At 41.8% G+C, this 26059-nt stretch overlaps 1 protein-coding gene across 3 annotated transcripts in view; it reads right to left on the bottom strand.

Annotated features, from left to right (window-relative positions):
- Positions 1 to 393: 393 nt before the first annotated feature.
- The window catches only part of PRMT8 (protein arginine methyltransferase 8), a 110752-nt gene continuing 85086 nt past the window's right edge, over positions 394 to 26059 (bottom strand). For 2 of the 3 annotated variants that reach the window (XM_030538503.1, XM_030538521.1), the window contains 4 exons: positions 18783 to 18898; positions 11289 to 11439; positions 5026 to 5147; positions 394 to 2817 (listed from right to left, as the gene is read on the bottom strand). In XM_030538503.1, coding sequence (XP_030394363.1) covers positions 2734 to 2817; positions 5026 to 5147; positions 11289 to 11439; positions 18783 to 18898 — 473 coding nt within the window. In that variant the 3' untranslated portion in view covers positions 394 to 2733. Of the gene's footprint in view, positions 2818 to 5025; positions 5148 to 11288; positions 11440 to 12054; positions 12123 to 18782; positions 18899 to 26059 lie in introns of all 3 variants that reach the window. The other variant, XM_030538513.1, reaches the window with a different exon arrangement.

The following is a 26059-nucleotide window of genomic DNA, read 5'->3' as shown; positions in this document are numbered from 1 at the left end:
CCAAATGACAATGTCACATTCAATGAACGCAGAAATTTTTTATCAGTGGATTAAAATGTTATTAGCAACACCAACAACGTGAATCCTAGTCAATTTCAAAATGAATAATAAAATAGTTTTGGGTCCAATGTCTGCTTGTGAATTCTCCTGTCAGTTTTTGTGGTTTTCCTATTTTATAAAAAGGTTTTGCTTTCTTATGTTGTCTGAAAACCCACCACAAACAGCAGGCACAAATGACTATACACACAGCCCCAAATCTTCAGAAGTATTTAGGTGCCTAACTCCTATTGAAATCAAAGGGAGTTAAGCCTCTAAACTCCTTTGAGGATCTGGGCCAAAGGGCTGTCAAATGCACAAAGTAAAACAATTTGAGCAAATATTTTCCTGGTCAATTGTAGTCAGCACAGTAACCACTTGTGAAACAGTAGGTGCATCCCAATATACATTGGGGAAACAGGGACAGATTCTGATCTCTTTCCTCACCTTCAGAAGTACCTGACTCCATGAATAGTCCCACTTAAACAGGACTTTCTGAGGAGTAAGGTTTCACATGCTGGTGGACTCGATAACCAACCTGGGGAAAATAATTAGCCATACCCACATCAGTTCATAGCCCTGGCCTCAGGGCTCTGTTTATTGTCCAACACAAAAAAAGGAAATGTAGAGTGAAAACATAAAGTGACAGTCCTGTTGCCAACCCCCTAGTCTCAGGAAGTTTAGTAGTCAAAGCCTCCACCCAGGCTACAGGTGTTCACAGGGCCTCTCAGTCCTCTGCTGCAGTTACAGGAAATGTTCTTCCAGCTCTGTCCTGGTCCCAAGCTCCCTCATGGGGCTGAAACCCACATCTATATCTCCTAGCTAGGATTCATCAAACCTAGTCACCTGATGCTGCCCAAATGAGTCGGATGATTTGGACTCCTCTCCAGAATCAGGCAGGCTGCTTCCCAAACCACTTGGTCTGAAAAGAGGCAGGCCACCCTGTTACAATACAATTCAGGGTGAGTAAAGACTTTAGCATCTGGCTCAAAGAAAAGAGTAAAAATAGCTTTAAAGGAATCATAATTAACTGCAGAGTGAACAATTTGTTTTACTGCCAAATTACAGTTTAATTTCTTTCTACATAGATACCATGATCCCAAGACCATAATCTTTAGACCATAAGAAAATGGAAGTACTGTACATCTCTCAGATGAAGTGAAAAACAATAGAAACATGTCTAAAAGGTTAAAAGCAGTCAATCGTTACACTGACAAAACAGGAACTTAAGAAAAGCTTATGAACAAGTTTACACCTTCAGCACTGTTAGCTTTTCACAACTTCTAGCCTGTTTCATTTGCAGCTGATGAAGAAAGTATCTCAGACAGAAAACTAGTCAATTTTATCTAGTATATGACAAGAACATCTTTTTGTGCCTAATACCTTTGGTGGCTGGAAGACATACAGATGAAGACAATGATGCAACAATTTAATAAATTACATGTGAGTAAATGCCCAATATTTATATATAGTAAAAAAAAATTGATACATATATCTCAAGGAATATAATCAGTTAATATTTTAACTATAAGCTGAACATATTTGAAGTAAAATAAGTGGAAGGTGGAAAAAAGCTACAGACATCTTCATAATACAGAAGCCACAGATTTTTTTAAAATAAACATTACCCCATTTCAGCAAAGGTAATCACTGCACTTTTGAGACTAATATCTGCACTTTAAAGTGACCTGTCCAACACCACCAAAAAAGTAAACACCAACCCCCTGTTTATTCAGAACTAAAATTACTTTTTATTAAGATGGTTGCTGAGAGAGAAACTGAGATGTGACGTGGCCAACCAAGCATGACTAATCTACCATTTTAAACGTTTTGCGCTCATCTCATTCAAATACTGTATGCCAAATTTAGGAAGGTCTCATGCAAAATCCAGCTATAACAATTCATCACAAAATGTTCCCAAATGATGAAAAGTTAAACTTGTTTTCTAAATAACTGACAGATGTCAATCTGTGAATGGGACAGAAATCAATAGTGAAAGTTAGAGATGTATGTTTTCTAACTGATACTCTAAAATACAGCTGCTGCTTTTCTGTTACCTTGTAGCTCACACTAATAATCAATATGCAATATTCCCCAAAGCTACAGTGAAGGGCAGTGAATGACAGCTGGAGCATATGCCTAGCTAGATTAACATCAGAGCCAGTACAGCTAACTTTCTATTGTTGCTTAATGGTAGGAAAAACTAATCACAACACAAATTCCTATTATGAAGCAATAGAATCCTTCTGATGTACAACATAGTTTTATATTTATAATATATTTATACTATGATCTCAGTAATGCTATCATGATGTGTCTCAGTGGTCCTCTATTTTAAAGTAATTGTCCTAACTGCCTGCAGCATGCAAAGCTTGGAAGAACCAGAAATTCACAGTAAATAGTACAATTTGATTTATGCATCTTCTGCCCTCCTAAAATTAACCAGAGTACTGAAGACTGTTTGCTTATTTTGCCTATATGATTGACAAAAGTTATGATTCTGTATACTGTACATTCATAGCAGGATCCTATCTCCATGTGGCACCAACAGGAAGGATCAGGTTACCAACTTTCACCAGAGTACACTTTCTAGGGTCTAATGTAATAGACCTGCAAACAATTGTTTCTAGCTTGAAGTGCAGTGGATCAAGATTTGATGCAATTCTTCTTCTCTCTGTCTCTCAAGAGGTTCTTTTGCTAGCGCATTTTGTAGTCATTAGATACAGATGTTTCACACAGCTGTCCTTTAAAATCCAAGTCTACTGTGAAATCCAGGTCACGCTGTAATGAAGATTTAGACGTAACATGTAAGTAAGACAGTAAGTAGTTTTGTATGCAAATTTGATTATTTTTACTCAGCCTAAGAAAGAGTGCAGACTCAGAAAGACATGCACACAGTGTTCTTTTTACCAATGAAGTAAGAATAAATGGCCCAACAGCATTCATTGGATAATCTACAGCAGTGGAAGCTTTGTACATTCTTCTCAGAGGTTTCTTCATAGGCTTGTTGGGAATTTACCAAAATAGCTGTTCTGGAATAACTATTCTAGAACAGTTATAAACCCCTATGTGGAGACACTTAGCCTGGAATAGGAGTGGTTTTACCCCAATTTAGCTTAATCCACTTCCAAATGAAATTCCAATTTTCCATCAAAAATAGTTTTGATGGAAAGTTTTTGACCTGCTCTACCATGTAGTAGCCCAACACCCACTGACGTCAATGGGAGTCTTTCCAGTCCCTTTGCTCTTTTTTGGATTAGGCTATAAGGGTCACATTTTCAGAGTTCAGCATCCACATCTGGGGTTAGATTTTTCAAACAAAACTCAGGTCCCAGTTTAGCACCCAGCTGAGATGGGAGAATTACAAAAGTACTCATCAGCCAACAGCTGCCATTGAGACAAACAGAACCTATACACGAGCTGAGTGCATATGAAAATGTGTAACCCCTTACCTAGGTGCCCAGTTGGGAGCTGCCAGATGTCAGTTCTTTTGAAAATATGGCCCAAAATGCATAACTGAAGTAATTATGCCTGATCATCCACCACTGAAAGCAATGGGAATTTTATCACTGATTTCAACAGCAGAAGAAACATGGCCTTCCTGCTTATGTCACAAAGTGAGAGCTATAAAACATACAAGATACACTGTACAACTGACTTAGCACTGCATTTGGAACCTTTCTTTTTTTCCCCAATCCTGATTTTAATAGTGCAACATTGCATTGTATAAACATAGTTATTTGCATCCAGTTTCAGTGAGGTTGTGAACAGACTTCATAGATTCTAGGGCTGGAAGGGATCTCGCAAGGTCACTGAGTCCAGTCCCCTGCTCTCATGGCAGGACCAAATACCGTCTAGACCATCCCTGATAGACATTTATCTAACCTGCTCTTAAATATTTCCAGAGATGGAGATTCCACAGCCTCCCTAGGCAATTTATTCCAGTGTTTAACCACACTGACAGATTTTTCCTAATGTCCAACCTAAACCTCCCTTGCTGCAGTTTAAGCCCATTGCTTCTTGTTCTATCCTTAAAGGCTAAGGTGAACAAGTTTTCTCCCTCCTCCTTATGACACCCTTTTAGATACCTGAAAACTGTTATCCTGTCCCCTCTCAGTCTTCTCTTTTCCAAACTAAACAAACCCAATTCTTTCAGCCTTCCTTCATAGGTCATGTTCTCAAGACCTTTAATCATTTTTGTTGGTCTTCTCTGGACCCTCTCCAATTTCTCAACATCTTTCTTGAAATGCAGTGCCCAGAACTGGACACAATATTCCAGCTGAGACCTAACCAGTGCAGAGTAGAGCAGAAGAATGACTTCTCATGTCTTGCTCATAACACACCTGTTAATGCATCCCAGAATCATGTTTGCTTTTTTTGCAACAGCATCACACTGACTCATATTTAGCTTGTGGTCCACTATAAACCTTGATCCCTTTCTGCCATACTCCTTCCTAGACAGTCTCTTCTCAATCTGTATGTGTTAAACTGATTGTTCCTTCCTAAGTGAAGCACTTTGCATTTGTCTTTGTTAAACTTCATCCTGTTTACCTCAGACCATTGGCCTGCTAAAGCCAAGATTGTGAGTTCAACCCTTGAGCGGGTCACTTGGAGATCCAGGGGAAAATCTATACTTGGTCCTGCTAGTGAAGGCAGGGGGTTGGATTCAATAACCTTTTAGGGTCCCTTCCAGCTCTATGAGATAGGTAAGACCAAAACAAAAGTCATTAAGCATCTCTGCCATATCCTGTTACTGTTTCTCCCTCCTCACTGAGCAGTGGGCCTACCCTGTCCTTGGTCTTCCTCTTGCTTCTAATGTATTGATAAAAAGTCTTTGTGTTTCCCTTTATTCCTGTAGCTAGTTTGAGCTCATTGACTTCCTGTGACTGATCATGAGTTCAGACCCTTTAACAGGCTCACTCTATTTAGTCCTGTGTATGGTACATCTAGCATTACAGCCACAAGTTAGAACCAATGAAGCCAACCTACCACATTTTTTGCATTTGGTTTCATTGATATAGTTCCATAGATTTCTTCACCTCTTCTCACAGTTAGGTAGTCCTCTAAGTAGAAGACAGTTTGCTTCCAGTGGGTATATGGAGCATCAGGGGCTACAAAACAGATGTTGGCATTTATATGAATTAGGCATTTGTGTCTGTTCTATGAATACATTAGACTTTGAAAATATTGGAAAAAATTCTCTTCTCATGGCAGATTTCAACTCAGATAATATAACACTTGTATGGCTCCTACTTACCATAGTGTAATTTCATTGACTTCAGCGGACTTACTCTAGATTTACATTGGTGTTAATCAGAAGTGAATCGGACCTCACTTATAGTGCCTTTTACTTAAAGCTCTCAGAGCACTTACAAGAAAGATAAGTATCGTTATACAATTTTCAAGGTGGATTAATTAAGGCATGCAGAGGCTAAGGGCGTATCTTCACTACTGTGCTACATTGGTGCAGCTGCAGTGCATCTGGTGAAAATGCGCTATGCTAACTGGACAACGCTCTCCCATTGGCTTAATTAGTCCACCTCAACAAGAGGCGAGGGAGAGTCTGAAATTGTCAATATGTCCCATTTTGACGACATCTAAATGAAAAATTTTTATTTCCTGGTTTGAAAATACTTTGTTTTGAAATTTAAGTTAATTATGTTTAAAAAAATATGAAAAATGGTTGACCAAAACTTTTGAATTTTGCAACAAAATATTTAAATAGATTGAAACAAAACAAAAAAAAATTATTTTTTTTGCTTTGTGAACACTTTTGAGATTTTTGACTTTGTCCCAGTTTTGGATGGGGAAAAAATGTTCAATTCTTCAATATTTTCCCATGATGGGCAAACCATTTCCAACCAATCTTCAATAGTCTCTAAATTCTCCATGTTCCTAAAAACTATGATGTCTATAAGAATCTACCCAACTAATAATGGCAAGTTGAGGGGTAAAGTGGATAGACTATGAACCGAATTATCTGCTGGCGTAACATCACTGAAATCAATGGCTCTCAGTCTCTTACACATCTTATACATCCACTTTAATGTTTAGCTTTGTTCTAATTTTCTGAGCAAAAAGTTCAATTTTTCAACGCAAAAGAGAGCTATGACGGGGGTAATCCTGATTGGGGTAACCCTCTCTCCTGTTCCCAGAGGAGTTTACACTGAATGACCACATGCAGATATGTGATCCAAAGCTTATCTCTTACAGGGTATCTTTTAAGATGATTCAATATCTCAACCATTTTGATTTATTAATTTCACACACAAATCCTTCTAATGTATTGATGGATCTTCTTTCTACCCATTAATCTACTGATGGATCTTCTTTCTACACTTCTTATTCCCCATTTGCTCCTTTGGCTAGCACTAGAGGCCTGACCTTGCAAACCCGCTGCATTTGAACTCCATTGGCTTTGAGGGATTGAGGGACCTAGCCTTTACTCATGTCCATATCTTCCCCCTGAAAACTTCAACAGAATGTGTTTGTCTTCTGTTCCCCTTTTGCATTTCCTGTATGGTTTTGAAATTTTATTTGCAGATCTTTTGAGAAGCTCCTTGTGAACCTGCATTGGCTCCTTTTTATTTCTTGCATTCTTCTAGTTCAGGGAGTTTGCTGTACCTCTAGGCCCTGATCCAAAATCCATTAAATTCAACAGATCTTATTAACTTCCTTGAGATTTGGAGCAGATCTTCCTTTAGGCTTCTCTAGGCTTTTTCCATACTGATGGATTTGAATATTTCTTCCTATTGCATTTTACTCTCTCTAATAGTAAAATTTTCAAAATTGGGTAAGCCAAGACCCTCAAATATATTTAAGCACCTAACTCCCACTGCTTTCACAAATCTGGACCTTCGGAGCCTGAGTCTCACTGAATTTCAAAAACATTTAGACTCCTAACTCAGTTTTGAAAATGAGACTCAGGCTCCTAAATCACTTGGATACTTTAGAAAATTTTAGCCTAGATATTTTGATTTCCCAAGTTTGCATTCATAACTCTGATATCCTTGTACCACACTACTTGATGATTTCCATGAACATATTCCTTACTAGGACAGCTATCTGGGTTCTTGGGCAAGTCACTTAACAGAGTCTCTGTGACTCAGTTTCCTATCTATAAAATTGGGGGATTAATATTTCCTTTTTCTCACTTTGTTTTTTTGTCTATTTGCATTGTCAAATTTTGCAGCAGAGACTTATCATTTACTACCAATCACAGTAGTAACTACAGACTCCAGTGAGGCTGTGTCTACACTCCCCCACCATTCAGACAACAGGGGTGTGAATAGCAGTGCACACCAAAGTGCTGCACTATAACTGCCCCCTCTGGACCCTGCGGTTGTGTCACGGTATAATTCCCCACTCTGAACCTTAGCATCCAAAAGATGGGGTACCAGCATGAATTCCTCTAAGCTTAATTACCAGCTTAGTACTTGTAGCTCTGCCACCAACCAGGAATTCCAGTGCCTGGTACATTCTGGTCCCCCCAAAACCTTGCCCGGGGCCCCCCCAAGACCCAGTCCCTCTGGATCTTAACACAAGGAAAGTAAACCCTTTCCCTCACCATTGCCTCTCCCAGGCTTCCCCTCCCTGGTACCCTGGAAGATCACTGTGATTCAAACTCCTTGAATCTTAAACAGAGAGGAAAATCCACCTTCCCCCTCCTTCTCTCTCCCCCTCCCAGACTCTCCCTGAGAGAGAAAGTAATCCTAACACAGAGAGAAAATAACATTTCTCTCCCCCTTCCCTCCTTTCTCCCCACCAATTCCCTGGTGGATCCAGACCCAGTCCCCTGGGGTCCCACCAGAATAAAAAACAATCAGGTTCTTAAACAAGAAAAGCTTTTAATTAAAGAAAGAAAAAACAGTAAAAATTATCTTTGTAAATTTAAGATGGAATATGTTACAGGGTCTTTCAGCTATAGACACTGGGAACACAATCCCAGCCTAAGTATACAAGTACAAATTAAAATCCTTTCAGCAAAATACAAATTTGAACTCCTCCGAGCCAAATACACATTTGCAAATAAAGAAAACAAACATAAGCCTAACTCACTTTATCTACCTAGTACTCACTATTCTGAACTTATAAGAGCCTGTATCAGAGAGACTGGAGAGAAACCTGGTTGCACGTCTGGTCCCTCTGAGCCCCCAGAGTGAACAACAACCAAAAACTAACAGCACACACAAAAACTTCCCTCCCTCAAGATTTGAAAGTATCCTGTCCCCTGATTGGTCCTCTGATCAGGAGACAGCCTGGCTTACTGATCTTATTAACCCTTTACAGGCAAAAGAGATATGAAGTACTTCTGTTCCATTAACTCTTAACTATCCGTTTATGACAGGCTGCAAACTAAAAAGTTCTTGCTTCACATTACTCTAATCCTCTTTGAACCTTTTAGTTCACACATGTAGTGTCCACATGGGAGTTACAGTGCTGCACTTTGGTGTGCACTGCTATTCACACCCTCAAGGCTGAACTGCAGGGCTCTGTAGACAAACCTTCAGATGTCTATGTAACACCTAGCACACTGGGGCCCTCATCTCAAGTTGTGGCCCCTAGGCACTAAAATAACCAATCCCATGACTCTACTCAGATATGGTACCATTTTAAGACCCACCTCTTCCTCCCAGCTCATTAGCCTCATGGCTATTAAAATAATCAAATCTTATGTGAAAAACATCCTAACTTCCTCCATCATTATATCTATTTTAATCTCTCACTTACATGGAACTAAAATACAATGTCATGCTCTTCCGATTAGCTCTCATGTCCCACAGATCTCTCTTCTCACATACTACAACGTAAATCCAGAGTAACTGAAGTCAATGGAGCGACACTGGTGCAAGAGGAGAATCAGATCCAGAGAATAAATTACCAACCAAAGGATGGGAGCAAAGAGCATGGATGAGCAGGAATGTAAGGTGAAAATCTACATTAACAAAAGGCTGGTATATGGTGCTAAATGCCCTTTTGCTACTCCTTACTTTTCTTACACAGATTATCTACAGATGCTGCCTCTCTGAAATACTGTGCTTGTAAATGTGTTTTATGCATTGTAATCAAGAGGTCTGATTCTGCTGTCACACTGGTTTTACCTAGTATAATTCCGTTGATTTCAATCCAATCATTCCTTATTTACCTTGGTATGATAGGAGAAGGGCCAATGGCTCTGTGGAAATGTGAAAGATGATCTTCCAAAGTAAATGAGTCATATAAACCATAGCAATATTTTTCAAGCATATTTTTAACACAATAAAAAATGTTTTTAAGACTTGTATGTGATACTGTATTTAAGACACACACCCCAAAGCCATTCCACTGAAAGCTGAAAACACCAGAAAATGCCAGAAGGGCTATTTATAAAAAAAAAACAGAGAGAGAGAATGTTTTTCTCTGGTAAATGAGTCTTTGTGTTTATTGGCGAGCCTGGGTCAATAAGACCAGAGAGAGAGATGAGAGACACTTAAGAATTCAGGAGTCTTTTTGCATGTCTGTCAGTTGGTTCATAGCAGCCTGCTTCTCTCTTTCTGCTAAGAAGAGTCAATTTAAATTGCTGTCTGCTGGAGACAGTGATATGTGTTCAGTGTGCTCTTCGTAGTAAAAATGCAACAGTCTGTGACAAGCCAAATTGAGTTTCTTCCAGTATTATTATCATGCATTCACTGAGATCACATTAACATAATCAAACTCATGAGAAAGCTGCTGAGACCTGGTCTGCTCACAGATTTTGTACCAATATAAACATTTTGCTTAGGGGTACGATTTTTTTTTAATTATTATTATTTAGCTGAATTGGATATACCACCACAACTCCGAGGGTGGTTGTAATTATACCAGTAAAAATGTGCCTTATGTCAGGAGAGCTCATTCCTCTTCTCTGATGGGAATATGCCACTATATGCACCTTTATACTTTTTGGCCCAAGAGCCACATCTGGGACTAGAAATTGTATGGCGGGCCATGAATGCTCACAAAATCGGAGTTCAGGTGCAGGAGGGATGACCCAGCACAGATGCACTGTGGGGAAAGAGTGCAGGGGGTTCAAATCATCCCTAATGTTCCTTAGAGAAGATTGAGGTAATTTGACCGTCTGTTCTCTATGAGCTGAAGAGAGTGCTGTGTCTGAATAGATGGAGGCATGTAGTCATTGATGCTCAGATCTATCAGGCAAATATCAGCCTATTCACCCATTTTAAAAAACGTATAATAATGATGTGGCAAATACCTAAATGAGGCTAATAAGTGTAATTCTGTTGACATCTGTATTTCTCTGCCAATGTACACCAATTGAGGGGCTGGACCAGTGTCTCTAGTTAATACAAATTTCTCTCCCTCACACACACACACACACACACACACACACTCTCCATTATCATTGGGCCACATTTTAATTTGCACTAAGGCCCCTTTGTTCTGCTCTGGTTATAAATTACATTTATATTAGGGATATTGAAAAAATTATGTCAAAATTATTTTTGACAGAAAATTGGGTTTTTGACTAAACAATTTTTACAAGTGTCTGATTTTTTATTGTAATTCAAAAAATAAATAACTAAAAAGCAAAAAAAATTGTTCAGTTGAAAATTAAAATATTTTGATTTGGGTATGCCACTGAGGTGCCTCATGGGAGTCATAGTTCAGTAGCTTCAAGTAGCTATCCTCCACTATGGTTCAGGCTATGCAGCCAGACTTCATTTTCCTGGGATGCCACAACTTCCTTGTGAAACCCTGGTACATCATGGGAGATGTAGTCAGACTGAGAATTCACATTATAGAGGAGAATGGGTGCATGAGGCACTCAGACTACAATTCCCATGAGACACCACATTGGTATTTCAGAATCAAATTCAACTTTTCAACATAATATTTTGCTCTTTGATTTTTCACTGAAAAGTCAAAATTTTCTGGTGGGGTGGCATTTTCTGTCAAGATCTAAGTTACAGTCACTTTAAGGCCTGCCACAGCTGAATAATGGTGTCTCAGTGCAAATGACAATCTGGCCCAATGATATTTTGGTATCCTGTCCCTTTAAATACAGTCACTCAATTATTTGATTTTCTTTTTTAAAAAACAAGTTATACTGGCTAGGGCAAGACTGTGAACTCCTTACTCACTTTGGCGAGCAGTTGTTCACAAGAATAGAGCTACTCCAGTAAGTATCTGTTCATCAATGTGAATAAAGGATTCACATTCTCGCCTTCAGAATTATCACACAATGGAACTGTGGCAGTAAGGAGATAGCGTACCTGTTGAAAATCCCATTTTCTTGTGGCACTTTGTAAATTCGATATTAAAATAGGTGACCAAGGCATGAATGTAATCATTGCGCTGAATTTGGAGGCAGAACGCAGATGTAAATGCCAGTTCTTCAGTCTTCACTGTATAAATATCCACTTCCTGCATTGAAGAAAAAGAATAAGCTATTTACATAACAGAAGTCTGTATGTCTTGACTAGACTAGGTGAGCAGATCTGTTTTACACGTTGAGTGATGTATTTAAACATTTTATTTATTGCTCAGTAATGTAGGCTACTAGCAGCCCATTGCTCTGTAAGAAATCAATGGCATGTTTGAGAAGAATAGCATCCACAAAATCAGCAAATGACCCGGAAGGGGGATCTTTCAACAGGCAACCAGGCAATTAACTCACAAGCTCAACAGAGAACAATGGAGAGGCCAACCAGTGAAAGGAAATTTGCTGTGGGGGGTTGCAGTAGTTAGAAACAAGGTAAGAAAATATGCTTTGAAATATAGAGGAAAAGTAGAAGAGGGAGCCTTTAGGGCCCAATTGTGAGACCCTTACTCTCTCATGTAATTATTACTCAGCATGAGAAAGGGTGGCAGAATTGGATCCTCAATAACCAGCAGAGGACAGTTAATATTACTGTAGGAGTGGGCATAAGCCTTAGGGGTTGGAAAGAAATCAGACTTTGGACTTTAAAAAAGGAGGCAGGGCCATGAAAGCTGGCAGCAGAGAGAGCAAGAAAATTAAGCCATAACACATCCGTTTACCTGGGTCAGGCCTGAGAGGAGATGGAAGGAGTTTTCACCACTTGTAAGAACTGCACACAGATATATAGCTGAGTGAATAATGCAGAAAATATTCCATGAATATTCATTTGAATTTTTAAATGTATTTGCTTTAGCCATGTCTGGGCACAGTGTAATGGAGAACCCAGCATTGGCAGGGATGTGAGTAAGATGAGTAGACTTTGCTACCTCTAATTTCTACTTGGTAACATGGTTAAATTTGTTGATATCTAAGGCCTCTTCTGTGAATTTTGATTCGTAAGGGCATCTTTTTTCACTCTTGGATCCTCGTCACAGAAGGGAATATGCATTAGCTGTGTAGAGCTAAATAAACAGAGCCTGCAAAGTAGGTGACATGGGCCCACTTCCCCCGATCATGCTTTCTGACCTTGTATCAAAGAATAGATGCCAAATATTAGGCAGAGGATTTTTTTTAGACCACAGAAGAAAATTATGTAAGTCTTAATATGGCTTGAATGTGGCGTTCAATAACAAAGATGCAGTCTCCAAGACAGTGTGCTTATGTTGATGCTCAAATCAGATCTCACGCTTCAGGGCATAAGCTGATTGCCTCAGTAATTGGGATGAATTCTCCCCACACATGTACAGCATTGCACAGTTGGTTGGGATGGTGTATTATGCATGTTCATTGTTTTTCTCAGAGGCATCGAATACTGGATAGTGTGAGGCAGGATACAAGGCTTGGTATGCCATTGGTTATGGGATAGCCTATATTTCAAATGGTGGATTTTAATTATATCCCTGTAAGTACATCTGCCTTCACTTCCTCTTTTGTTGGTGGCCAGGCGCAACTATTTGGTAATGAGTCCAATACACCATATATTATACTCTTCATATCAAAAGGAGGAAAATCAATTTCAATATTAAAGAAAGACAGAAACTGTTCATGCATTCTGAGACATAAAGTTTGTTCTACACAACTGAAGTCTGAAAAGGAAACGTATGGGCTAGATTCTCTTCTCCATTACATCAGGTAAACCTGGAGGAATTGGATTGACTGAAGCGGAATCACTCCAGATTTATATCAGTATAATGGAGATCAGAATCTTGCACATTTATATAGAATACAATTCTATATTTTGTCAAGAATCTGCAATAATATAGGAGAAGCATAGTAAGACAAACACAGACAGACTCAGCTATTAGTCAGAAATGGATTTCTTTGCATTGACCACACATTTCATAGGTTTTTCCAAGAAGATGAAAACATAGGGTAAGATGGCCTGCATCTTTAACAACAGAGCTCTAGTTTTGGCCTGAGATATTGTTCAGGAACAGTTCAACCATATGAAAAATGTATTCTGCGTCCAAGGTCATTGAGTATCTGCCATGTGGAGACACTGAATTATCTGTCACATGTTTATAACTGGTATAAATGAAAGCTGCCTGACTGCTTTAAAGTGCAGTACTTCTCTGAAAAGTGATTCTGCGTAAAAGGCATTGCAGAGGTTCTGCGTTTATTGTCTCAATAATACCTTTTCAAATGTGATTAATCTGCAAGTAAAAACATTTTTTTAACTGCCATCCTTGCAAACCCACCTGCGATGTCCTTCTCCCTCATTATCACCAGTACTGATGGCTTTCACCCAAAAAGAAGTAGCGATTCTGGATGCCTCCATTTTTGAGTGTCTGACCTGAGACATCTTTAAGGGTCTGATTTGCAAAGAGTGGTGAACACCTGCTCTGTATAAATCAGACCCCTAAAATGGATCTCCAGTTGGCGACCCAAAAACTTAGGCACAAATAAGGCACTCAAAACAACTAATCACTTTTCAAAATGTTGGCCAAAGATTCTGCAAGCCAAACTGAGCCTTCAGTGACAGCTGCAGTTCCCTTGTCTTCAGTGGATTTGCACAGATGTAACTGATTTGGAACTAAGCATATATTTTTTGTTATTGTTGAAAGTCTAGAATCTAGCTTCCCCTCTCTGAGCTGCATTGGCTCTGCAGAGTGAAGCAGAATCAAAAGCAATACAAAAAATTATTTTGTCAGCAAAGTTAGTAAAAATGTCTCTGGAAATCTGTGGGGAACAAAAATACTGGTAAAAAGGTGCCATTTTTAGTCATTTTTTCAGAGCAGTACCATACTTTAATTTGCCATGCAGAGTAGGAGATTAAAAACATTTTTGGTAGTGATTAATTTGTACAATTTTATACTGACTCAATTCCTGTTCTTAACCTCCATTTAAGCTGCCACACATTCCTATACTAGATGTGTGTTCTGCTTCTCAGTCAAAATCCCAGGTGGCTGAATGCTAATGCTGCATAAAATTAGATGGAAAATTCATGCTCCTCCACATTTCTCTCTAAATTATGCAAAAATTGGGCATAACTGAGCACAGGGCTGGTCCAAATAGAGCCCTTAATTGTAATAAAGTGTAAAGTTGAGAAATAGTAAGACCGATAAACACAGCAGCTAACTACCTAGGACCAGATTGAGTATGGGGGCCTTTGGAGAAGCACAGAGGGGAATATGGGCATAAGGAACCTTCCCTGCTATGTGTCCCACTCAGTTCTTGTAGTCAGGAGGCTGGAAGATTTGGTTTGTGCCACAAGTGGCACTAGTCACCTCAAGAGTGCATGAAAGGTGTGAGAATAATTAGAAGGGAAGGAGTGGGAATCACGCTCCCCACTTTCAGCCCCTGACCTTTTGGGTGGCTGTGGAGAGGAAAGAAGGAGAGTCTGAGGGTGCTTAGTGCATCTGCCTCAGTGCTCTGTTAACCCTGCCTCCATGCTGGCCTCCCAAATAGGCTCAATAACAGGAAGTGGCTGCAGTTGTAGTCTCATGCCAGCAGGGCCCTCAGCAGTGTCATCCTGTTGGGCAGGCAAGAGCCTGCAGCTGTGGCTCCTTTCCTACCTGGGGCCTTCCCCCACCAGCTCTGCAGGAGAGAAGAGGCATGGCCAAGGAAAGAGGGTGCAGCACTGGCTGGTAGCAGTTTCTCCTTTCACTTCTACCTCCCACTGCCAGTGCTTCTATATCCCGGGAAGTTTCCCAAAAGCTGGGAATTTGTGAATAAAATGTTTTGAGAACTTTCCCAGGATACAGAAGCGCTGTAAAAAACTTTATTTGGGAATTTTTCACCAGATTTGGGAAATTTTTAGCACTAGCTTGGGAAAAGTTGGCATCATGATATAGAAGCACTGGCTAAACCCTGCTGAATGCATGATGCCTGCTGCTCAGAAGGCATGGTCCTCATGACAGATGCAAGTGGGTGGACTCTCTCAGAGGAAACTGTTATATAAGGAAGAAGCATTTGTAATGTTAGGTGAATGCAGAGTTTATTGCACTTTCCATTTTGAATATAAGCAGTTAAATTTAAGACCACTCTAGAAAAGTTCATAGAAATGGTGTTCGCTTTCTTTCTAAGGGCTTTTCTTCACTGCAGTGTTGACTCAATGTATAACTTAAGTGGTGCCCATAGCTCTACTCCTGTGCGTGCACATAGATCTCTAGCTCAAACTAAGAGGTGCTTTAAACTCAAGCTAGCAGGCCTGTCTGGGGATGTGGGTTGAAGTCTGAGAGCTGCTGAAATTGAGTTAGTAATGCAGTGGGGACTCACCTACCCTATGCTGCTAATCCAAACACTCTGGGCAGCTAACTGGAGAGGCATTGACTGGAGTGTAGAAAATTCTACCTAATATTGGAGTGAAAAGCCTTACAATAGCAGGTTTGTTGCAACTTCTTACTCCCTTCTTACTCCAGTACTAGCTTGCATAGCACAAACTTGAATAGGAGCAAATTTAAGACCAGGAACTCAGTCTGTCTTTCTACACCCTGTTGATTTCAATGAGTTTTTGTTTTAGATTTAGGCAAACAAACATGCAGCTCTCACATTATGTGGTACCAGGGTAATCAAGCTATTCAACCATCTGTTCTTGTACTATGTACAGGGCCAGCTCTAGGTACCAGCAAAGCAAGCAGCGACTGGGGCAGCACATTTTCAGGGGTGGCAGGGATCCAGCATGGGAGCTGAGAACCAACAGGGGGCCCTGGGAGCTGTAGTTCCTTCGTTAGCTCCCTGACTATAGAGCCAGCCCTGGAGCAGGGAAAGAACTACATTTCCCAGCATTCCCTTGGCAGCAATCAACAGGAAAGGGAGGGCGAAGGAGTGAGGTAGCAGAGACCTCATGCTGCAGCTTACCTTGAATGGAGAGCTCACTGCTAGTGTGGGGTGGCACTGTGAATGGAGGAACAAATATGCCCAAGGAGTTGAAGGCTTTGGCCCAAATATCCCCTTCAGAAGACATCCCCAGACTGGATTAGGGATACTAGCGTGACATCACTTGCAGTCCCCAAAGAAAGAATTAGGTGGACTAAATGGACAGTGCACCTCTCTATCTGAAGCCTAGCAAGGGAGAAATGTGGATCCCACTAGAATTTAAAATGAAAAGTAAGGGAGAGGAGGCTCTACTAGAGGAGCTGGGCAGCTTTAGATACAGTACCAGGCACGTAGGAGGATTTCCACTTCTGAGCCATGGAAGCAGAAACTGACTTTTCTTTTCCAGATTTAGCTAATATTCAGAAAGGGAATCTAGCACTTGCCTTCCAGATTTGAACATCCTCAAAATTCAGAAGTGCTCAAGCTCAATTTGGGCAGCTGTTACTTCATTTCTCCCAAATCAAATATACTGATCCACTGTAACTTGTTGTAGAAAAAGTAGGATAAAATTGAGTAAGAAATGCTTCTTCGTGTTATTAAGAGTGGAATTCCTATTTTCAACAGCCATTGCTTTTTTTATTTAAGTTTTATTTGTTTAAAAGGAAGACAGTGATATTGCATTGGCAAATTCCCCATAGAAACAAAAAGTGGAACAAAAGAGTAATAAAGGCACCTCAACTTTTCCTCATTTACATAGGACAGTCTTATAATATGCATCCAGATATCCTCCAGCCACACAAGCTGAAAATTGTTCTACTTTACTGCAGTTCTGCAACCATATGGGAACCAATCCTGCCTGTGTTCTGTGCACATCCAAAATTCCTGCTGAATGACCAGCCCTGGGAGTGAGTTACCAGTGATCAAGGGCTGGGGCGGCAGGAGGGTGTGCGGGGGAGCCCAAGGCTGGGGTGGGGGGCAGCTAACATTTTTTTTTGCTTGGGGTGGCAAAAAACCTATAGCCGGCCCTGACTATGTAGCCATCATTTGTTTAGTTCATTTAAAGTTCATTTTAGAGCTATATTCCATTTTAAGTATCATGTATGCAGTCGTCTATTTAGCTGTTTCCCGTGTGCTATGATTTTAAATATCTAAGGCCTGTGCTTTCTACAAAGACAGACAGCTATCTCATGTTCAACTGAGTGTAGATACAGCATGCACACGCTGTGCTCTCGCATAGAGCTTTTACTTTTGTTCTTTCCTGTTTTCATAATCTGAAATATTATTCAGTACTTTGCCTTTTGCCAGCCAGAGATACAGATAACAATAGGGAAAGTGAAATTGGCTCATGCAAACCATTACTAATGCAAGCAGAATTTATTCATGCAAGTAACCTATTGAACTCCCTGAGACTATTCAGGGGAATGAGGACTACAAGGATTAGCCCTAAAAGGGGGGAATTTGGGAACTTCTGTGCCATGTGTTATACAGAAGGTCCGACTATATGATGACAGAGGCCCTTTCTAGCCTAAGGGCATCTCTTCATTAGCAGCAGCGCTTTAATGTGGCTGTGTAGTCTGTGGCACCTGTGCTGAGAGAGAGGTCTCCCAGCGCTATAAAAAATCCACGTCCATGAGGGGAATAGCTACCAAGGCTGGGAGTGCAGCGCTGGTGCACTGTTTACATGGCTACTTTACAGCACTGAAACTTGCAGCGCTCAGGGGGGTATTTTTTCACACCCAAGTGAGAAAGTTGCAGCGCTGTAAAGTGGCAGCGTAGACAAGGCCTTAGAATCTATGAACTATCATGGATTCCCAACTTGGGGTTGTGAACAGTCATCAGGGAGTTGTGACCACCCTGCCCTTCACATATTGCTAAGTAGGAGCTGAGTCACAGTTATATCCAAGCTAAATGGGAGAAGAGTGCTGGGAGGTTCCAGTATGAAAACGAGTGAGAACTTGGCTACAGAAATCATGTTGACAATTTAAGGCCAAATGTGGATCTCATACACTGGGGTAAAACTGGAGTTATTCCAGCAGAGTTAATATCATTTAGTGCCTTGGTCTTCTCACTGTAACTAGAATCCATTTAACACCTCTCCCCGGTAGCTTTCCATCTCAAATTTGCAATATCTGTTCACAGGGAAGAAGAATAATTAAAATACATATCAAAATATGTACAGTGTCTCCATTTATCCAGTACTTGCACTGATTCCCACCCCCAAAAAAAGAGATTTATTTTTAATTTGTGAGCATTTGAAGGTATATTTGGAGATCCATTTATAACAGCAGCCAGATGAGCTCAAAATCCCACTCTCAGGTGACATCTTCCAATTTGGGTAGTACCATATGTGACCAAGGTATTAGTATTCATGTTTAGCTGAGCTGCTGACACTCGATATGTGCAACATGCATATACTAGATATTATGAAAACTATTATTTTCCCTCTTAGTTTTATCACACTCCATACTGATGGTGTCTGCAACTTGTTAGTAGTCGCAAAAGACAGTGTTAAAGAAAAAATAAAGCATCTCCAAAGAATGCCACAGTAAGTGTAAGCGTTCACATTTAAGTACATTTGGAATTACCAAACCTTAATTAAACACGCATTGGTCACCACTTGCTTTGGATCTACTATGTCGACCAGGGGCTCCTTCATGGCAACATCTCTAATACAGGTCATGTCGAAGCCATACACATTCTCCCACCCTGTCAATGCAAATGGATGTGTCAAAGGTGAGAAGTAATATAAAATAAATAAATAAATATTTTGCACTTTGCATAGCTGCTTCTGTTCCAGAATCTCAAAGCATTTCCCAACCAATTAGTTAACTTTCACAGCACCCCTATTAAATAAGTAAGTGGCAAAATCTCCATTTTGCAGAGAAGGCACAGGAAGATCAAGGCCCACAATTTTAAAAGTCGCCTCTTGTTTTGGGTTCCCCAATAACTAAGACATCCAAGATCAGTGGACACTTTTAAAAACTTAGGCATTTAAATGAGTTGCCAAAAATCACACAGCAAGTCAGCCAAATTGTTGTGAATAGAACTAAAAAACTCTGGATCCTTGTCCCTTGCTTTGTCTTCTAGATAACATTTAATCTCGTAGACCCTGATCCTGCAGAAACATGAGTAGCCCCTATTGCAGGGGTGGCCAACCTGAGCTTGAGAAGGCACCAGTATTTAACAATATACATTGCCAAAGAGCCACAGTAATACATCAGCAGCCCCCCATCAGGTCCTCCACCCTGGTCCCAGAGCCTCCCACCCACTGGCAGCCCCCTCAGTCAGTACCTTCCCTCTCCGCACCTCCCAATCAGCTGTTCATGGCATGCAGGAGGCTCTGGGGGTGGGGGAGGGAGGTGAGAGGAGTGAGGGCACTGCAGGCTCAGGGGAGGGGGAGGGAAGGGATGGAGTTGGGGCAGGGCCAGTGGCAGAGCCAGGGATTGAGCAGTGAGCACCCCCTGGCATGCTGGAAAGTCAGTGACTATAGCTTCGGCGCCAGAGTCGGTGCCTATACAAGAAGCCACATATTAACTTCTGCAGAGCCACATGTGGCTCTGGAGTCACAGGTTAGCCACCCCTGCCCTATTGTGTCAGTGGACTAGTCATGAGAGTAAAGTTATGCATATCTTTAAGTGTTTGGAGGATCAAGACCTTAACGCAACTCCATCATGACAGATTGCCTTCTAAAAAGCTTGCAAGCTGAGTTGAGCTCACTGGGTATTTGAACTGTTCTGATGACTGTACCAGTAAGTGCCTTTTATCTTGCTGAGTTTCTTTCTTTGAACAAATGATCCCCTAGGGGAAAAGTACATTGGCTCTGCTCTTATGGTTGACATTTCTTTGTGAGAAAATACAAAGAACTGTTACATTTTTGGATTTGTTTTTTAAAACCAAAATCATATTACACTCTCCTGAACCAGATGAGTCAAATTCCATTAAGCCACATTGCCCCATTAAAAGTCTAAATTGAAAGTTACAAAAGTCATGTGGGCTGCAGTGTGTGCTGAGTAGAAGAATGGCAGGAAAAACACTTTGAGCATTTAAAAATATTATTATGCATGAGAACAAGCAAGGTAAATTGACAAACCATGGTAGGGAGCAAATTTCTCCTCTCAGAGCACAGCAGTTGAGTTCTTGGAATTCCCAGCAGGGTGAGAATTGGCAGCAATAGTAAAAGGTCAGTAAGTACGATTCTAAACTGAAACGTATTTGGCAAAGATACATTCTTTGGTAATGGTGTCCTTTCATGAGGTTGTCAACTTGCCCACATTTGGGGAGGTGGAGTGACTCCTGAAAATCTTTTTCTTTTTCCACCCTCTTGTTGTGATTTCTATCCTTACTCATCCAATATTGGTGTGTTTTCTGAAAGCCCCAGCTCCTTGAGTCATGTTACTATAGGAGAATCTCAGCTTTCATTTTAAGTGCCAAGTTTATAGCCCTCATGGTTCCATAAAAAAAGCTGGAAAATATGAACCCTAAAGGATCACAGATCAGAAAAAAAATACCCCCACTCCACCCAAAAATAATTATTTTTAAACCAATTTCACGATTTGGGGCAGGAGAATGATTTCTGAGCACCTTCTGAAACACCCATCACTGCATTTGGCATGTGAGAGACTCTGGCCATGTCTACATCTAAAATTTTGCAGCGCTGGTTGTTACAGCTGTATTAGTACAGCTGTATAGGGCCAGCGCTGCAGAGTGGCCACACTTACAGCAACCAGCGCTGCAAGTGGTGTTAGATGTGGCCACACTGCAGCGCTGTTGGGCGGCTTCAAGGGGGGTTCGGGGAACGCGAGAGCAAACCGGGAAAGGAGACCAGCTTCGCCGCAGTTTGCTCTTGCGTTCCCCGAACCCCCCTGCAAACCGCAGGGAAGGAGACCTGCTTGTTCGGGGAACACGAGAGCAAACCGCGGCGAAGCTGGTCTCCTTTCCCGGTTTGCTCTCGCGTTCCCTGAACCACCCTGCAAACCGCAGGGAAGGAGACCTGCTTGCTCGGGGGTTCGGAGAACGAGAGAGCAAACCGGGAAAGGAGACCAGCTTCGCCGCGGTTTGCTCTCGCGTTCCCCGAACCACCCTGCAAACCGCAGGGAAGGAGACCTGCTTGCTCGGGGAACGCGAGAGCAAACCGGGGAAGGAGACCAGCTTCGCCGCGGTTTGCTCTCACGTTCCCGGAACCACCCAGCAAACCGCAGGGAAGGAGGCCTGCTTGCTCGGGGTTCGGGGAACGCGAGAGCAAGCTGGGGAAGGAGACCAGTTTGATTACCAGAGGCTTCCTCAGGTATGCTGGGATACCTGCTTATTCCACGGAGGTCAAGAAAAGCGCTGGTAAGTGTCTATACTTGATTACCAGCGCTGGATCACCAGCGCTGGATCCTCTGCACCCGAGACAAAACGGGAATACGGCCAGCGCTGCAAACAGGGAGTTGCAGCGCTGGTGGTGCCCTGCAGATGTGTAAACCTCCTAAGTTGCAGCGCTGTAACTCCCTCACCAGCGCTGCAACTTTCTGATGTAGACAAGCCCTCTGTTTCCCATCCCAAGAAGAACAAAGTAATGGGGAGAAATAAAAGTGACACGAGATACTAGGGAGGAGTTAGAAATTTAGAGGAGAGAGAAGTGCAGTGAGAGAAGAGATTCGGACAGAAAGGAATAAAGAAGGCAAAGAGAAAATTGATAGTATAAGTAAGGAAGAATGGTGATATCAGAAAAGAAAAATGTTTTGAAGGAAAACAGGCTGAGGTGGAGTGGGGAGAACCAGCCATATATAAAAGGGATGAAAAAACTTACAGACCAATAAATCAGGGAAAAACAAGGATACTGAATATGCCTTAAGAAAAGACATCAAGACATAGAAGGGAAAGTAGAAGCCAGGATGGAAAGAGAGGGCAAAAAAGTGGGAGTGTCTTTTTTTGGGTGACAGGAAGCAGGTTTTGTTATTTTACATGAAGTGTCCTTCATACACCCTTTTGTAACTATGATTTTATGGGATTTTGTCTGCTTCTGCAACCAAAAAAAATCTGAAAATATTCCTGGCTTTGGACAAGGAGAAGATGACAATCCGCTTTGGATGTTGTAGATCTGTATTTCTTAACCAGGGGTATGCTTAGGGTGACCAGGTGTCCGTTTTTCGACCAGAACACCCAGTCAACAAGGGATCCTGGTGGCTCCGGTCAACACTGCTGACTAGGCTTTTGACTGTCCGGTTAGCAGTGCCATGCAGTGGGGCTGACGGGCTCCCTTCTAGCCTCCACGCTGCTCAGCTCCTGGGGAGCAGCTGGCATGTCTGGCTCCCAGACTTAGGGGTCGCCGGGGGGTCTGCGTACTGTCTCGCCTCCCGCCTGCAGGAGCAGCTTCCATTGGCTGGGGCAGGGCAGGGGCTGAACTAGCATGACTCAAGAATGCTCAGCAGGTGGCTGTTGAGGGGTCATGGTGCAGGCCTCTACCACTGCTGCCGGCCTACTTCTCCTCCTTGTGCTCCTCCTGTGGCTGGGTTTGAGCTGTAGCATGTGCCCTGTCACAAACCACGGTCGGTCGCCCCATTGCCAGCACCCAGGAGATCAAGGTATGTATCCCCATCTCCAAGTGATGGGAATGGGGCTGCACCCCTGCATCCCCCACAGTGCATCTGTCTCCCCTGTCCCATCCTGCCCTGCCTCCCTCCCTTACCCATCCTAGCCCTTTACCCCTTACAGCACTCTCCCACCCATCTCTCCACCTCCCAGAGCCGCCCCCCATGTCCCTCACCCCCCACAGCCCTGCACCTCATTCACCTCCATACAATGCTGCACTCCCATTATGTCTCTACACACTCCTGTGACCTCCACATCCTCCTGCACCTGTAACCTTCTGCCTCCCTCTGCATCATAATCAGAGAGAGAAAATAAAAAGGCAATAAAACCAGACAATAAAACTCAGACAAAAGCCTGGGGCCCAGGCAGAGCAGAGCCCCCTCAGTGCCAGGCGGCCAGCCTCTGGTCCCTTCGCTCTGGGGCTCAACGTTCACGCCGGGCACAGCAGCACTGCAGCCCCCTGGGCGAGGGGCCCGCAGGCATGGGAAGTCTCCTGCAGCTAGGATGATCAAGTGACTGTGGGAGGGAGATGGAGTGAGCTGGAGGAGGGGCCTTCGGAAGGTTGCAGGGAGTTGGGCAGGGGGCAGGGCAAGGGTGTTTGGTTTTCTGGAATTAGAAAGTTGGCAACCCTAGCTATGTGTACCCCTGAGGGTACATAGAAGTCTTCCAGGGAGTACATCAGCTCATCTAGATATTTGCCTAATTGTAAAGCAGGCTACAAAAAAAGCATTAGCAAAGTCAGTACAACGCTTCATACAGACAGTGACTTGTTTATACTGCTCTATATGCTATACACTGAAATGTAAGTACAATGTTTATATTCCAATTGATTTATTTTATAATTATGTGATAAAAATGACAAAGTAAGCAATTTTTCAGTAGTAGTGTGCTGTGACACTTTTGTATTTCTATGTCTGATTTTGTAAGCAAGTAGTTTTAAGTGAGGTGAAACTTGGGGTATGCAAAACAAAGCAAACTTCAGAAAGGGGTACAGTAGTCTGGAAAGGTTGAAACCCAGTGCTATAGATTAGTGGTTCTCAAAGCCAGTCCGCTGCTTGTTTAGGGAAAGCCCCTGGTGGGCCGGGCCGGTTTGTTTACCTGCCGCATCCACAGGTTCACCCGATTGCGGCATCCACTGGCTGTGGTTCGCCACTCCAGGCCAACGGAGGCTGCGGGAAGTGGTGAGGGCTGAGGAATGTGCTGGCCACTGCTTCCCACAGTCCCCATTAGCCTGTGAACGGCGGCCAGTGGGAGCTGTGATCGGCCAAACCTGCAGATGTGGCAGGTAAACAAACCATTCCGGCCTACCAGGGGGGTTCCCTGAACAAGCGGTGGACCGGCTTTGAGAACTACTGCTATAGATGACCCTTGTAATGGGCCCAATCTTGAATCCAGTTTGTGGTGCTAAAGTTACTTGTACCTTTTGATGGAAGAACAAGGCACACCCTAAGACTGCACTTCAGTTAGAAAAAACGAAGACTTTTTTTTTCTGGAAAGCTGTCAGGTTGTAAGACTGGGATGAAGCCGATAAGGGGGAGTTGTGTGTATGCATCTGACTGGTAATTGAGCCCACTAGTACTTTTCCAAGCTCCTATATACCACATGGCCCAATAAGTAGAGCTGGTTGGAAATTTTCCCATGGAAACTTCTTTTTGCCAGAAAAGGTCTTCACAGCCAAAACAAAAATTGCTGTGAAAAAATTTCAGTAAATGTTCATGCAGTTTTTTTAAAACCCTATTAAAAACTTTTGTTTTGGTGGGGGGAAAGTCAACTCACTCTTGCCTTTTTAATTCTCTACTCTATTTTTTGTCCCCAGTGGAAAAGAAATTTTAAGTAAAATTATGGTTTTCTCCATTAAAATGAAATGAAAAATTATGTTCAGAAACTTTTTTCATAAATAAATTATCAGAAAATTTTGGACAAATTAAATTCTTTTTTCAAATGTGAAAAATATATATTTTTACCAGCTCTATCAATAAGCTTTCACACTTACAGTGGTTGCCACTTGTAAAAATTTTAAGTTCCTTTGCAAACTGTTAACGTTACAGTTGTACTCACAGTGCTGAGAATAGGGAAACATATTTGCTTTCCACAACGAACGCTCTGTATAACTTTTCATGAGTGATGTACCCAGATACTTGGATGCTAATATCTAAACTGCATTGTTAAACCTATTCACCTTAATTTGAGTTGTTGCTAATTATGCACTGTATGTATCTTCTGACTTTTAAAAACCAACTTTGTATTTCTCGATAATCTAAGCACTATACCCAGATGTACAGACACCCTTTTCTTAACCTGTGTATTTATTATAGAATTTTTTAACATGAGCTTTAATAAAAATTATAAATTTCACCTGAGTGCTGCCTCTAGGCTACCACGACACTGCATACCTCTAGGCAGTCAAAAGTGTAGATTTTTATGGTAATTGCTTTAGATAGCACAATGGAGTGATGCAGTTTTAAAAAAAATCCCAGACTCTAAAATCCAGGAAGTTCATATTTAGGGAAGATTACGGGTGGTTGTTGTTTTTTTGAAGGAAGGGGACAAAAATCAGACATTCAACTGACAATGTTCTATACATGCTTTTCCCCTCTCTCTTAATACAGTTTCATACTAATGAATGTTTCTTTGTGTTCATCTGGATACTGTATTTGTGACCTAGTGCCCACACTCCGTTAGCTTTCTCGGCAGCTTCTCTTATAGCAAGACTGCCAGAGGGGAGCTTGCAGCAGTGTGGCAGGATTGTTGTTCTCCGCAGGTGCAACTAAACACTGGATGATGTAAAACAAATACAGGATGAAGAATGACACTCCACCACCTTCCCCCTGCAAAAAATAGATTGAAATTCAAGGAGTTGAGAGCTATGGGCTTGATGGAATGTGACAATGAAATCAGGGGAGTGTTGTTATATAAACACAAGGAGCTTGCTTCTCATCTCACTGACACAAGTCTAATTCAAGAGCAATTCAATTTAGTTCAATTGGCCTGATTCTGATCTCGCACCTGGTTTACACTGGTGTGATTCCATTGATTTCGGTGCAGTTTCTCTTGATCTATGTCAGTTTAAGGGAGACCAGAATCAGGCTACAATAAAGATGTGCTTATGAAAAATGCTAATATCAGCAGGGACCCTATTCATCTTCACAGCCGTTGAGGCTGATAAAAACCTAGCAAGCAATAGCTTTAACTTCTGGCCACATGCTCAATTGGTGTAAATCAGTCTAACTCCATTTAATTTGATTTAGTTGGTGTTGGTCCTGCTTTGAGCAGGGAATTGGACTAGATGACCTC

Source organism: Gopherus evgoodei, chromosome 1 (genome assembly GCF_007399415.2).
Source record: "Gopherus evgoodei ecotype Sinaloan lineage chromosome 1, rGopEvg1_v1.p, whole genome shotgun sequence".
Lineage (NCBI taxonomy): Eukaryota > Metazoa > Chordata > Testudines > Testudinidae > Gopherus > Gopherus evgoodei.
This window is presented reverse-complemented; position numbering and strand designations above follow the sequence as displayed.